The 16,599-nt window shown below is 36.9% G+C and overlaps 1 protein-coding gene across 1 annotated transcript in view; it reads right to left on the reverse strand.

The window, feature by feature from the left end:
- Positions 1-11,843: 11,843 nt before the first annotated feature.
- LOC124550624 (apolipoprotein D-like) overlaps positions 11,844-16,599 on the reverse strand; it is a 229,316-nt gene continuing 224,560 nt past the window's right edge. The window contains exon 4 of the mRNA XM_047125350.1: positions 11,844-12,581. Within this exon, the coding sequence (XP_046981306.1) occupies positions 12,445-12,581 (137 nt within the window). The 3' untranslated portion in view covers positions 11,844-12,444. The remainder of the gene's footprint in view (positions 12,582-16,599) is intronic.

The raw sequence follows: 16,599 nt of genomic DNA on the forward strand, positions 1-16,599 counted from the left end.
TAAGCATATCTTGTAGAACAAAGCAGGAATTATATCAAAATGTTACAAGTAGTCACAATCAAGCTACATTATACCATTACAAACAGTATTGTAAGGTGTTTAAAAATGTTATTAGGAAGGCAAACAGTATGTAGTATGCAAATAGAATAGCTAATTCACAGGATAAAACAAAAACCATATGGTTAGTTGTGAAGTGAGTATCTGGTCAGCAGCACAAGGTCGACGATATGAAATCAGTTTGCAGTAAAAATATTTCTGTTACTGATAAATCAGATATATGTACAGTATTTAACAATCATTTTCTGAGCATTGCTGGTGAGATAAATCAAAGTTTAGTTTCTACAGGGAATTATATAACTTTCTTGGCAAATGCCTTTACGAGATTGATGTCTGAAATACTCCTCTGTTATACAGACAAGATGGAGACTGAGTCAATAAGTAAATCACTGAAGACTAAGGACTCCCTTGGTTATGATGGAGTGTCCAGTAGAATGTTAAAGTACTGTGCTGCCCATGTTAGCCCTATATTTAGCCATATTTGTAATTTTTCCTTTAGGAATGGTCGGTTTCCTGAACGATTAAAGTAGTCAGTAGTAAAGCCACTTTATAAAAAGGGAGAAAGGGACAATGTAGATAATTTTAGGGCTGTTTCTTTGCCATCAGTGTTTGCAAAAGTTATTGAAAAGTCTGTTTATGTAAGGATAAGTGATCATTTTATATCACACAATTTGCTATCAGATGTATCAGCTTTAGAAGTCATTTAACAACTGAAAATGCTATATTCTCTTTTCTCTGTGAGGTACTGGATGGGTTAAACAAAAGGTTTTGAATGCTTGGCATATTTTTTGATTTAACTAAGGCATTTGATTGTGTTGATCACAAAATATTGCTCCAGAAGTTGGACCATTACGGAATACGGGGAGCAGCTCACAATTGGTTCACCTCTTACTTTAGCAACAGACAGCAAAAGGTCATTATTCACAATGTTGATAATGACTGTGATGTTGGGTCTGAGTGCGGTGTGGTCAAGTGGCGGGTGCCCCAGGGATCAGTGCTAGGGTCACTCCTGTTGCTTATGTATATAAATGGTATGCCCTCTAGTATTACAGGTGGCTCTAAAATATTTCTGTTTGCTGGTGACACTAGCTTGGTAGTAAAGGATGTTGTGTGTAACATTGGCTCAGTTTCAAATAGTGCAGTACATGACCTAAGTTCATGACTTGTAGAAAATAAACTAATGCTAAATCATGGTAAGACTCAGTTTTTACAGTTTCTAACATGCAGTTCAACAAAACCTGATGTTTTAATTTCACAGAATGGGCATATGATCAGTGAAACTGAACAGTTCAAATTTCTAGGTGTTCCGATTGATGGTAAGCTGTCGTGGAAAGCCCACGTTCAGGATCTTGTTCAAAGCCTTGATACTACCATTTTTATTTATTCGAATGGTATCTGAAGTGAGTGATCATTCAACACAAAAATTAGTCTACTTTGCTCGTTTTCATTCATTTATGTTGTATGGTATTATATTTTTGGGTATCTCTTCACATTCTAAAAGGATATTTTTGGTTCAGAAACGGGCGGTTTGGGAAATTAGTGGTGTAAGTTTACGAACCTCATGTCGACCCCTGTTCATGAGTCTGGGTATTTTGAAATTGGCCTCTCAATATACATATTCCTTACTGTCATTTCTTGTTAACTATCTTAGCTTATTTCCAAGAATAAACAACTTTCACTCGGTTAATACTCAGCAGAAATCAAACCTGCATTTGGATCGGACTTCCTTAACTCTTGTGCAGAAAGGTGTGCAGTATACTGCTACATCCATTTTCAATAAGCTACCATTCAAATTCAAAAATCTTATCAGTAATCCACACTCTTTCAAATCGAAACTGAAGAGTTTCCTCATGGTTCACTCCTTCTATTTTGTTGAGGAGTTCCTTGAAAAAGTAAGTTGATTCTTGTTATATTATTGATTGTGTTTGCTTAAACTTATGGACTGGCTTTTTTTTCGGTTCATAAACATTTATTTTTATCTGTTATTACTTTTACATTGTAATTTCATGTACTGACACGTTCCATGGCCTTGGAGATTTGCTCCTCAAGTTGGTCCTAAGGAACTTGACGTGCAAATAAATAAAAAAATAAAAACCTAAGTTTACATTTTGTGCCTCAATGATATTATTTTCCATACTTGTAAAGATATTATCTAAAAGGGAAGATGAAAACTCTGTTATTCTACTGAGATTCAAAGAGTGGTTTCATGTGGAAGCAGTTTTACCAATTGGTGATCTATGTATTGCTATGACAGTTAGTTTTTTGCTCTTCTCCTCAGTTTTTATCTTTATGGCACTTGATTCAAAATGTGTCTCAGTATTTAGATGGTCCATTTCTGTTTTTTTTTAAACTGTAATACTGTTTTTTGTATGAATGCATACTCCACCATTTTACATACACTGCATCAGTAATGAGACTTAATTCACTTTCCTTGCACCAGTTTTCTGATAAAGAAATACATTAAACATCAGCAAAATTATTTGTAGCTACTTCTAAATCTAACACTTTGTTCTTGAGGCACTGTGTATTTTGACACTTTATCCTGAGCATTTTGCAAGTATTTTTGTTTTTGTCATTACCTGGTAATGTGCTGTTTTTTTCCGGATGTTTGTCACTTATCTGCAATACGGACTATGAAGAAAGAAAGATAATTCCAGAAAAATCTGTATCTCTGCTTTATTGTTGTTCTAAGGCCTTTGACTTCGTTGAGCGCAATAAATTATGAGAGTACCAGATCACCTCATTTACTTCATACAAATTTATATTCTGGCCAAGAAGCCACAGTGAGAACCATATATGGAGCAATTAAAGGGATCAAGATTCAGAAAGGAATACAGCAAGGCTGCTTATTGTCACCTTATTTATTCAGTGTGTACACAGAGAACATTATGAGGAATGTCAGGTTACTTGAAGAAGAAATTGAAATTAAAACAGCTGGGATAAAAACAAATAACTTTTGATGTGTATATGATACCATACTGAGAGCAGAAAGCGAAGAGGAACTAAAGATACTCTTACTGAAGGTGCATGAATAAAGCACAAAGACTGGCATAATGCCAAATTTCAAGAAAATGAAAATTATGGCAACTACGTCTATCACTTCTTGGCATAAAGGAGATGAAATAATGGAGACAGTTTCTACTTTCAGTTACCTCAGCTGTAATGTTTCTTGTGATGGTGATTGCAGCCACAAAATCAAGAGACCCATGACAATGCTTTAATATACAACCAGGTTACTCCTTGGAAGCTTTATTACTTAAACAAAAACTGATCTACTTTTAGTACATAGTGAGAAGACATGATTTGCTAGGAAAGACATTAATGCTGGGAAAGATTGAATGAATGAAGAGAAGAGGGCGGCAAAGGATGATATGGCTCAATGACATCACTTATGTAGGAACTTAGAAAGGCTGTAAGACAAAGTGTTGGACAGAAGAAATTGGCATGCTTTTAGTTCATGGGATCATGGAGAGTCAAAATTGTGTAAACGAGTAGAGAGACAGAGAGAGAGAGAGATGCGTGTGTGAATCTTTGCAATTTTAAGTAAATGAATGTACAGCAGTATGCAGATGTGGTTCTGCATTGTGTATATGAGTTTTATACATCAGGATATGAATTTAAGAAGCAAAAAATATACTTAAAGTCTGGGAACACTTTCAGTTATTTATTGCACAAGAACTAAACATTGTACAAATGTCATACATATTGCATTTTGGAGAGAAACTCTGAAAGTTTTTATTTTTTTTTTTTTTTTTTTTTTTTTTTACAAACATTCAATATGCCAACCATGAATGACCCGGCAGATGTCAGTATGGTAATCGAATTATTGCCATACCCGTCCCAGCATGGCCTAATCGCCTTTGGCAGCTGCTTCCCATATTCTCTCCTGGAGCTCTGCTACATCACGTGGTAGAGGCAGTACATACACCAGATCTTTAATGTGTCACCACAGAATAAAGTCACATGGAGTGAGATCTGGTAATCGGGAAGGCCATTTCATGAAACAGTTGTCCCCTTTCATAGCATGGCCGATCCATAGATGTGGCAGCTCCGTGTTCAGGTACCCACGAACTTCACGATGAAAATGGCATGGAGCCCCATCCTGCTGAAAGGCAAATGGAGAGTCCAATTGCATTTGAGGCATCAGCCGTTGCTGCAGCATGTCCAAGTAGGAATATCCAGTGACAGTGCTCTTGGTGCAGGAGAATGGCCCATACAGCTTTTGACGTGACAAGGCACAAAAAACATTTATGTTTTGGGAATCACGCTCAAATTCAATGCATTCGTGTGGATGTTTTGTACCCCAGATTTGACAATTATGCCTGTTCACTTTCCCGTTAGTATAAAAAGTGGCTTTGTCACTAAAAATTAAATGATCAACAGTGCCATACCCATCCTCATTCAATTGTTGCAACTGCAAACAAAACTCAAAATGCTTATCTTTGCACATTGTCATTGAGCATCTGCACTAGCTCCAATTTGAATGGTTTCATAGACAGCTTCTGTCACAGAACTTTCCACACTGTCATTGGAGCCATTTTGAGTTCACAGATGCACAATGCACTGATTTCTTTGGACTCGTTATGAATGTCTCTCATACATGCTCCACATTCATTTCACTCGCAATGGGATGTCCGCTCTTCTTTGTTGGGCACAAGCAACCCATCATAACCTTCCTTGTTGGTGGCTTCTTACCATACTTGGTTCTAAACAGCCACTGAACAGCTGTAGCACGCTTGTTTTTGTCAAACTCCAACACACAGAAAGCTCCCTCCATGCCTGAACTCACCATGTTTGCAACTAGTGCTGACTATCGGCAAATCACCAAACTACACTGTGGTGGTATACTGACAAAAATCTTTCAGGGTTTCTCTTCAAAATGACATATGTATGATATCTGTAAAATGTTTACTTCTTGTGCAATAAATAATGGAATGTATTCTTGAACTTAATGTACACCATATATTTCAGTAGTTCACAAATTTAAAGAAGGCACTCATTTATTTTTATTTTTTTGTCTGAATCATATTATATAAAAATCTGGTCTAAAGGAATTGGCAATGTGGTTGGTTCAAAACACAAAATATAGGATAGTATAGATCAAAATCATACACTGAGTGGCTGAAATATGATTCCAACCAATCAGAAGATAGTGATTTAATATGCACTGATTCTGTGGGTAGGGTTGCAACCAGGAGTCTGGGGAATATGTGCTTAGCTCTTGTGATGAATGAACAAGTCACACGAAGCTCTGTAAAAATGTATTAATCATGAGTAATTGTAAAATTTAAGAGAATGTACAGTAAATTATGAACACGCAAATGCTAGCTTTTGTATAGGTAGACTGAAACTTTATTTTGAGTAACTAAAATGCTGCATGGCATGCTGTGCAGTTGTAACTGGAAACTTATGGTCTGATATGAACATTTTCAAAGCAATGTGGGAACTTTCAAACTATAGAAAATCTTAGAATGCAGGCTTTCATGGCTGTGTTTGCACTATTGCTGATATTTGATTTATGGGCATAAGGCCACCATCCCAAGCAGAAAAGAGGAGTTATTGAAACATTGGTGGACCACACCAAAAGAATCTGTGAGCCACTGTACTTGGAGGACAAGCTTCTTCATTTAAGAATGGCCATTAGAAGAAATGAGATAAATAAGACATTACATCTTAAAAAGTCTACAGCTTATAACGAAAAAGAATGAACTAAAGGGATAGTTTTCCTTCAATTTGCAAACACTGTCACAGGCTACACCAGCAAATTACTCAGAAAACACTGAATTGATACAGTGTTGAAACCAATCAGAAAGGTGCACTAATACTTTAACACTGCAAAGGGCCTACACTCATTGCTTGCCACAGCAAGAGTAAATAGAATCACTTGCACTAGTAGTCAAGTATACATAGAAACTGCAAAAAGGGGCATTAACACCCACCTTAAGAACCACAAGAGCAATTGTTGCCCATGCAAGACAGGTAAATCATCATGACAAATCTTGCACTAGGATGAGGAAACCACAAAATTCATTTATCTGACACTGTGGTTTTAGCAAGACCTAATAATTACTACGTTGGGATGCACAGAGATGGCATAGAAATTCAAAAGTACAAAAAAGTTTTCAACGGCAATGAAGAATGATTGAAATTAGACAAGTTGTGGGCTTCACTGCTAAAAAAGCAAACAGAGCCAACCCTACCCCCTGCAGGCTCCAAAGCATATGTCAGTGTGACTCTGTGATCTGTGTGTCATCTGTTCAAGGCAACAAAAATTGGCCTTTGTCTGGATACACACAAACAGTTCTGTTTGTACCCTCCTGAAATGTTTAGTGTGGGTAACTTTTTACAGAATTTTTAGATGAGAAACACTATATGTCATACCAGGGAAGGCATGTATGCTGCAGAAGTATCACCCAAAGGTTAGTAGAACATTCTTATGTAGGTGCAACAAACCATACTGCCTCACACAGGCTATGTCAATCACAATGGTAAAATCCAATGTGAACACGGTAAGGTGTATCACATAGGGATATTGTGGAAGTTAATCAGGACTGTGTTAATGTAAAGATGATGGTGGGCAAGTAATTAAGTAGTGAACCATCAGATTGTAACTATGTAATTCAGCAGTGAACAGTAATCATTGTGAATTTATTTCAGGAGTATTTGTAAATAATATGTGGCATCAGTGAATGCATTAGGAATAAATTGCCCATATCTTGCAACATTGTGTGTCAGTGTCTTCAACTGACATGCATATATTTCCATTTTACAATGCACCACCATGTTTGAAATTTTAGATTTTCAGTTCACAATGATAACAGACAGACAAGCCTGACATGGTAAGGATGCATCATTTCAATATGAATGCAATGATTAGGTTGAATCAACCTTTTGACACAGTGCATGTTGTTTTTTGAGGTGGGTTCCCTTGGCCGCACTGTTCTTTGCTTGCATTGCACATCCATTTTGCTGTTATCAAATTTCTAGCGCCAAAACTACATTTGTTTCAATGAGCCTACTATTGTTTCATAAATGTCAAGTTGATGACATGAACTGCAGATGGGGATATTTTCTTTAAATGCAAAATTTACACTTTGCACTTCAGTTGCCAACAATGTAGCTGTCAAAACCTCTGTGTTGGAGTGTAATGGTGCAGCTACCTCCATTTACAGGTGATGTTACATTCACAAACTTTCACCATCTTATGTAATTCGTTTCAAACAGGGTATTTACAAACACTTAAGAGCTCTCGTTACCTTACCTCCATACTGATTGAACTGCTTTTGTACTTGAGGATCTGTGTAGTAATGGGATACTTAGACAACTTCAGTTTGGATTTTAGGAGGGCTACTGTACTACAGCAGCTTTTTATACTTTCACTGAGTACACAGTGCAGTTTTAAATGATAAAATTTATGCAACTTATCAAAGGCATTTGATAGTGTCAGTCACAACATTCTATTAGAGAACTCAAGTTTTTTTGGGATACTTGGTTCAGTAAATACCTGATTTGGTTTCTATTTAAGAAACTGGAAGCAGAAAATTACACTAGCATATTTAATTAATACAAATTGAGACATTACATTACCTGCCTAAAGAAATCCAAATGATCATTCCACAGGGTTTGATCAAGTCATTACTGTTTCTGCCTGTGTTAATGATCTACCACTTTACTTTCAGGAAGCAGATTTAATCCAGTGGATAATGCACCAAAAACTGTCAAGCAGGTCAAAAAGGCATCAGTAGAGAAAATAATAAATGATGTTTCTGTTAAAGATATTAGTTGGTTATACACAAATGGACTAAAGATACCCATTACACAACTTTAAACATTCAGAATTGCAGTAAATTTATTCACTGATGAAATTTGTTGCCTACAATCCATTGCAATTTGAGAATAATACAATTATTCATAAATACAGTGCTAGAAGTCAAAATGATCTGCACTTTACTCTGACGAACATTAGATTGGCTCATAAAGGAGTGAAATGTACAGATATAAAGCTCTTTGACAATTTGCATATGAAAATAAAATGTTTCTCAAACAGTAAAAGTGTGACCAAATGTAAATTAAAGTTGTTTTCATTTCTTATTAGTCCCTCCAATCTCTTACTGAACTGACACATTCCATACCAAAATGTTTAACATGAATATTAGAACATGGATATAACTCTCAAACTAACTAATCAAATTATGCAAAAGAATGGTGAGTGGGGAAAGCACTGGTTTTCGTTTTATTTGGTTTGTTTTTTGTTGCTTTAAGACACAAAACAACAGAATCATAAACACCAATGGCATAACTTAAAATGGTCAATTACCGAATGAATCAAAATCAATAATACTCAGGGCCTAATTGACTGGAATATAGGGATAGCTAAAAACAATCACTACCCCTTCAGAGAGGTTGCTCAAATGGTTGAAAATTAAATTTCCTTCATCATATTTCTTGATGAGTAAAAAAGTAAAATGTGGTCAACATCTCATGCTGCATCTGCTAAAATATGTGATAATTTAATTGGCAAACATACATTAAAAAATAAACAGTTATAAAAGCAGCATTTGGTCAGAAAATGGTGCACTATAAATGACTGGTTGCAGTAAGCAAGAGTGGTGCTGGGTCTCCACTTAACAAATGATGGTGGTTTAAACAACAGTGCCCAACATGCAGCCTAGCTAAAAATATCTCCTCACAATGAGAGGGATGAGGGGAAGTCATCCAAACCATTGGGAGGTGTTTTGTTTCCCAGAGGTTGTTTCCATATAGAGAAGATCTGTGTTCATGTCAGAGTGACACAATGTTCCTACATGCAGCAACACAAAGATCATCCAAAGGGACAGAATAGCTAAAAGGTCTACATAGTTGGACTGTAGGCTTGACAGCAGCATCAGCAGCTTCATTCCCCAACATTCCAACATGAACAAAGACCCACGTGAACACAACATTGGCTCCATCATCAGTGATTGAGCAGAGGCATTCATTGATTTGTTGTACTAAAGGGTGGTATGTGTATAGCACACAGAGGCTCTGGAGGGCACTAAGTGAAACAGAACATAATACACAATTGAGTAGCCTGTGTTATTGGATGTACTGGGTGGCCTCATAGAGGGCAGAAAGTTCTGCAGTAAAAATTGAGCACTATTTGAGAAACCAGTATCTCAAATGTTTATTACCAATGATGAAGGCATGTCCAATACCACAGTCCCTCTAGGAGCTAAGTGTAGATGAAGGTTCTGTCTCCAAGTTGCGTGCACAAGAAACTTACAGCAATATGTTGAATCTAGAGTAATGTCCTAGGGAGACAAACTAAGTCCAAGATGAATGTGGACCTCTGCATGAAGTCAATTTGATGAAGGTCTCTCACCCATCAGAGATATGGCAGGTGACGTAAGATTAAGCTTCTGAGGCAGTATGTGAAAGCGAACTCCAGGGGACAACAAAGAAGTTACACTTACCCTGCATTGCTGGTCAAGGAAGCAATCAAAAAAGGATACATAGTATGAATGGTTGGGCGTAGAGGACAGATGGCTTGCATATTTGCTGAGAAGAACATCTCACCAATATGACAGCAGTTTGGCAGGTCTGCATAGAAACTCATAACTGGGCTAGTGTAGAAAGCTCCAGTGGCCAACTTACAGGTATGTTTTGATGGTGGACTGAGTTGAAATGACATAAAATAGATGGTTGTGCAGATAAGTAAACTAGACATCCATAGTCCACTTTTGATTGGACGGATTGGTATAAGTGGAAGAGGATTTTTAAATTTCACACCCTGTGAAGTTCCATTTAAAATACAGAGGTTATTTAGAGATTTGGTACAATATGCTGCCAGATATGATGTTTGGGAGGACCAACAGTTTCCAATTGAATGGGAGCCCCAAGAATTTCATGATTTCAATAAATGGAAGGACAATAGGACAGATGTATGGATGGTGGAAGAAACTCTTTACACTGTAGAAGTTCAGACAGTTTTTTTCAGTGGAAAAGTGGAAGCCATTGTTGATGAGCCATGAATAGACACAGTTGAGACATTGCTGAAATTGTTGCTCAAGTAAACAGGTCCTTGAGAGCTGCTGTAAATCACAAAGTCAGTGACAAAAAGAGACCCTGAGATGCCTTGCAGGAGACAGTCCATGGCAGGGTTAATTGCTATGGAAAGTAGGGGTATGCACAGCACAGAGCCCTGAAGCACCCTGTTCTCCTCAATGGATGTGTTCCACAAGACCAAACCTTAAAAACCTCATCTTTTAAAAAGTCTCAAATAAAATGGGGCAGACAGCCTTGGAAGACCCACAAGTGCATTGTACAAATGATGACCATCCTCCAGAAGGTATCTTAAGCCCTCCCCAAATCAAAAAACACAGGTACAGTCTGGCATTTCCATAGAAAATTGTTCATAATATAAGGTGACAGGGCGATGAGATGATCAACTGCAGAGCGGTGCTTACGAAATTCACATTGTGCATTTGTGAGCAAATTCTGAGACTCAAGCCACAATAGCAGTTGACCACTGATCATGCATTTCATCACCTTGCAGACACTGCTAGTGAAGGAAATTTGGTGGTAGCTGGATGGAAGATGATTGTCCTTACCGGGATTGTGTATGGTGATTACAGTGGCTTCACACCAACATCCGGGAAACGAGCCTTCCATCCCGATTAGATTACCATGCATAGGAGAAAGTGTTTGCCATGAAGAGATAGGTACTCCAACATCTTAATATGACTATCATCCAGTCCTAGAGTGGAGGATAATGAAAAGGCAAGAGCATGTTCAAGCACCTTCATAGTAAAAACAGTATTGTATTGTTCATGATTATGAGAGGGGAAAGATATCTCCTAAGCCTCCTCCACTCATTTATGAGATAGGAAGGTGAAAAAAAGCACGGGTAGTCAATGTACTTCTTTACTTTTTCATCTTCAATGGAAGCATTAGGTGATACATACTGGATAAGCTGTAGATGTAACAAGAACATTATGAGTAGCCAAGAGGTAAAATCTCACAAAATTCTTCCCAACAGCATCCATTACCTCACTCATACATTGATCATGATGCACTTTTCATATTAAATCCTAAGTAGATGATCTTATCCATAGTATTCTTATCTCCTTGGCAGCACTACCTTTCTAGCTTGTACAGTGTACTGTCACTGACAAATTAGCATTAAAATATACCAATAGCAGTATCAATGAAATACAAATTTGAAAAGAAGTGACATGACTAGGAATACCCAAACTTATTTTTAGAGTGATGGGATTTGCCATAAATTTTCTTTTTATAGTTATTTGTGTTTGCATGAAATGCTGTTTCTCTTGGCATGTTTGTGAATAGGTCTGAAAGCATCTATCATATTAACATTAATGTCACAGCTGCCTGAGTGCTTACCTCACGACAATACTGCATTTCCCAGCAATGCATCTAAAACCTAAAGTAGTCTTCAGAGTGTTTGCAATGGCACACAAACTCTAAGCTGTAATCAGTGGTTTATCTTAGCAAACTAAGTACCAAATCATAATCTATGGGACCAATAAAGGCATAATCTGAAAATAAATACTTCTCCAGAGGAGCTCCCATTTTATTCATAATTATTTGCAGTAGAGATATATGAGCCATAGAAACTATGAAATGTGTAATCTGTAGCAGCTGCAGTAGTTTCTTCCATAAAAATTTCTATATGGGCCTACAAACACTATGAACTGGAGAGTTTCTAACTCTTCTTCTTTTTAAAAAGTTTGTTTTGCCAAATAATGAGGTTTAATGAGGAAGAAATTTACACCCTTTTTCAGTAATTAATTTTTATTTTTTAATATCAAAAAATGATTTACATTTTACTCAGATGAGGCATTTCATCATACACTGATGAAGTACACATCATTAAAATATAACAGGCTGTCACTTTTACAATACTGACACAAAGGAAAGTATTAAGTATATAAAAGAGATGAACCTCTTTATCCAAGCACAGTCTCTTCATACAGAAGTACTGTTGACATCAACTATAAGGCTGTGCATACACAATCTCAAAGCCTTGAGTTACTTAAATAAATAAAATATTTTTAATGTTACTAACAGAGTATGTTTGTGCAATGAGAACGTTCAAGTTAAACACATTTTGAAAATGAATGTGCACTATGGAAATGAATTTATGTTGATGGAAAGAAGTCCATATGCCAATTGTGTAAGTTCACATCACTGCCTTGTCACTCCATATTAGTGTTGTGATCATAAAGATCCTGCATTTCATCTTAGAGTTTTGGAGTAACATCTCTAGAGGCCATTTCGTGGGTTTTTACTTGGCTACATGTACCACTTCTCAATGTTTCACTTGGGCAATGTCTGTATGAGTTATCTGCTGTACATTCTCACTCCTTGAGGGAGAACACCAAGCAGTTAAAAGACAGGGCAATTTCTTTGACGTGATAGTGTGAGCCTTTCAGTATCAATACCAAGTTCAACAAGTTTGTTGTACACTTGGGCTCGGACTTCCACTGGAAGTTCTTTCTTCCTTCCCAGCACCCAAACCAAATCTGAAAAATATAGAAGTACTTTAATAATATGACTGGAAAACAGCATTAAAGACTAACTCTTGCTAACTGTGTGTAGACTGGAGTCAAAAGCCATATCAATGTAAAAACAATTGTCAGATCTTAATTGACTATATATAATTCAGTTATTACTAAGTTCACAGAACATTAGTTATTTCAAACTGAGACACTGATGTCAGGAACATAAGTAGTGATCTAGATTGTACACTGAGGAGAGCCAAAGAGGGCACAGGGATCTCCTATACTTTAAAGTACACCACCCTCAACACTGATCTAATTATTTCTGGTGGTTTCAGAATGTGAGGAATGCAGAAGAGGACACAGGGATCTCTTCTACTTTACAGTACACCAGCCTCAAAATTGATCTGACTATTTCTGGTGGTTTCAGAATATGTTTTTCTCAATCAGACAACCACTAATGGTACTTTCACTTCAAGAACATATTCTACACCAAAAAGCTCTCACTTACAATCACAGGGCTTATAGACAAATAATCCCAATGTCTATTCAGTTCTTATCTAGATGTACAAGTAATATTACAAGCTCTCAACAGGCAGTAAATATACTGCTTAGCAGGGCAACAAACAGTTCTCTTCTAGTTCACCCTCCATATCCTGCAACTCTGTCTACATGATCTTGCATATAGGTTTGTTCTGGTCCTCATTGATTACTGGAGCTTTCTGTGATTTCTTCCTATCCCTCTCTCCTTGCACCTTTCCTCTCTTCTCACTCTTTAAATCAGTACAAACAATAAATAACAATTCCATGATAGTTAACTATCAACAAATTATACAGAATTAGTTTCTAACAATTGCTTCTCTTTGTTAACATAGATCTTGAACCATTCACATCCCTACTTACTCTCCATCATGATGACATTCACAGAATATAAAAAGTACATGACTGAACAAATGAATCCTTAGTAGTTATCGTCAACTTGTCCGCCCCCAGTAGTTGAGTGGTCAGAGCGACAGACTGTGAATCCTAAGGGCCTGGGTTCGATTCCCGGCTGGGTTGGAGATTTTTCTCCACTCAGGGACTGGGTGTTGTGTTGTCCTAATCAACATTGATGTGCAAGTCGCTGAAGTGGTGTCAAATTGAAAGACTTGCACACGGCGAACGGTCTACCTGACAGGAGGGCTAGTCACATGACATTTAAATTTATCATCAACTTTCTGTTGTGGCCCTGAAGCTGTGTCTGTGATCATGCTGATCTGAACATGAAAGCTTGATACTACACAGATGTATTCTTTTCTGCACCTGCATGAACTCAGCATTTCATAAAGATCAATGATGTCTTATCCTTGGAACATTTACTTTTTGACCACCCTGGACTTTTCACAATTCGTCCATTCATAAGTGACTGTTTACAGGATGATATGACAATAACTATTGTTTGAGGGATAGCAACAAACAGAATAAACAGATCTTTAGGCCAGAAAAAGATAAAAAAGTTTGTGAGACAAGAAACAAGCATGAATCAGAAGAACACTAGAATTTTAAACAATTTGAAAAGGTGTAATTTTAACATTCTTTTGACTGCTTGTTTGTAGTCCAAGCTGCCAGAGCTGTTGATCATGTGTGTGTAAGGTGTACTTACTTCTGTGAATGAATGGTGTGTATTCGTCTTTCTTTTTCTGATGAAGGCTGCGTCAGAGAACTTATGTGTAAGTGTGTTAATTGTGCCTGTCTGCAAGTTAATGTGTCATCTTTACGTTAAGTAGCAATATATCTTTTCCTACATTGTTGTTTTTGGATTTAGTAACTTTTGCTTTCTGTGCCTTCAGTTTGTAGTGTCACAATAATTTGTTTTGAAAAATTATGTAATTGTAATTTCTATAGTTTTTACACACTCTCGTCACACCTCCCTTGAGTACTAAGATAAGAAACTTCAATTCTTACAGTTGGACAAATGTTGAAAATTTAGTGTTTTTTTTTTAAAATAAAAGTGATGAGATCTTTAAGTAACGCTTCGCAGTGCTTTTGCAAACAAGCATATAGATGTATGGACACCAGAATATAATGTATTGTAATTGAATAAAAGCTAATTTAAAGAGCTGCTTTCAGCTTCTAAACTGACACAAGCAATCAACTGTTGTGAATCATTAAAAGAACTTTTACTATATTGTGAGATATGACCTGAGGCGTAGCGAGATGATATGACTCCAGCTTTTATAATCCTATGCAAATATTCCTTTTCCAGTATACCTAGAAGTAATGCATGTACCATGTGTATACAAAATTGCCAAATTCTCGTTCATGTAGTATTTCATCAAATTTAATTATTCACAGTATAGTTTATCAACTTCTCATGACAACAGTATATTTAATCCATATGGATACACTTTATTTAAAGAATGTAAATACTTTTGGAGTAAAGACTACCGCTCACCAAAAAAAAAAAAAACAGAACCATCAATTCATTGACAGACACATGCTAAAAAACTATTGTTTTTAAGAGTGACCTAGTTTATTTGAAACTGTGGTTTAGCATGAGGGGGGCAGAAAGGGCCATGGCAGCAGGCACTATAGATGTGCGGGGTGGCAGGGAGTGGCCAAGCTGGATAATCCTGCCTCCAGCATCAGCTTATAGTTCTTGCATCAGGTAACTGCATCATCAATGGGACTACGCAGGTACAATATGTAAGATTTCAGAGAAATTGGACAAATGGCAGTGATTCAAATACATTGCCGAGGAAAAAACTGCAACACTCTCAATGACTTTGTTCAGTGGCACCAGTTGTACTTGGATGCATGGATACTGAGAATTGTAGTGTTAGTAATTCATTTTCATAGTCATTAGTGATAAAATGGCACTCAGGAAACTAGTTTTGACTCTGCAAGTTATGCTAAGTTTAGAGGTGAACAATATTTTCAACCGCTAACAAACTTTATTAATAAAAAGTTAAATACAATTTACATCTCTCTTTACACAGTGAACACATTCAGAGTATGGCACTAGCTATTGTACATACATACACACATTTCATTGAGAGCCTTCAACACTATTGATGTCATCAATATAAACTTACCACATTTCAACAGACCTCCTTACCTTTATATCACAGTCAAATTACATTCAACATCTCTCAAAATATTACAGATTTATCTTTAATCAAAGACTGGGCAAAATGTCTGCTACTTTGTTTTCTGGAATACTTTACAAATGTTGATAATTCTGTTCCTATAACATTCACTCACAAAATGGTAGTGTACTTCAGCCTACTTTGAATTTTTTAAAGTTATGATAGCTAGGAATAATGACTGCCACTGAGTTTTCTTCATATACTTTAACAACCTCATCACAATTTGCATAAAAATATTTAGTATTAATTAATCTCAGTGACAGTGTTTGACAATGCTTCATACTCAGGGAAAGTAGAAGATTTTGTAACACTTCCTTGTTTCTTAGAAATCCAAAATACACTCAAAGAGAAAAAGAAAGAAGAAGAAGGAAGAAATGAGGAGTTATGCAAACTGGTTACAAATTTATGTTCATTCAGGTATCAATGGAAAATGCAAAGTTGTAGACTTTGGTGATCAATGGATGAATGTGTGACATTGCAAGCAGTTTCATTGTGCAACTGGTAAGGATAGTAAACTGGGGACATGTCAACTGAGCAATTGTCAAAGAGGCACTCAGAGCCCTGAGTTTATCATTATCATCAGTCCAATGCGTAATTCATGTTTCAGTAATCACAAGGACATTAATTGGTGGCTCACAGAAAGGGAGACTGAGATCACAGTGTCCCTTGCACCAACTACAATTGACCGCTGTACACTAAATAGCCCATTTCATGTGGTGTTTGGCACATTTGGCCTGGAATCTCATTGACTGGAGCAGATTTATCTTCAGTGTTGAGTCCTGCTTTGAGCTGAGCCCCAGTGAGAAGTGAAGATGTGTCTGGAGACACCCCTGACAGAGATGGGATACCAACCTGACTGTCACCCACCTAAGGATCCAACAACCAGGAGTGATGTCTCAGGTGCCATTTCATTT

This window comes from Schistocerca americana, chromosome 1, assembly GCF_021461395.2.
Source record: "Schistocerca americana isolate TAMUIC-IGC-003095 chromosome 1, iqSchAmer2.1, whole genome shotgun sequence".
In the NCBI taxonomy this organism is placed as follows: domain Eukaryota; kingdom Metazoa; phylum Arthropoda; class Insecta; order Orthoptera; family Acrididae; genus Schistocerca; species Schistocerca americana.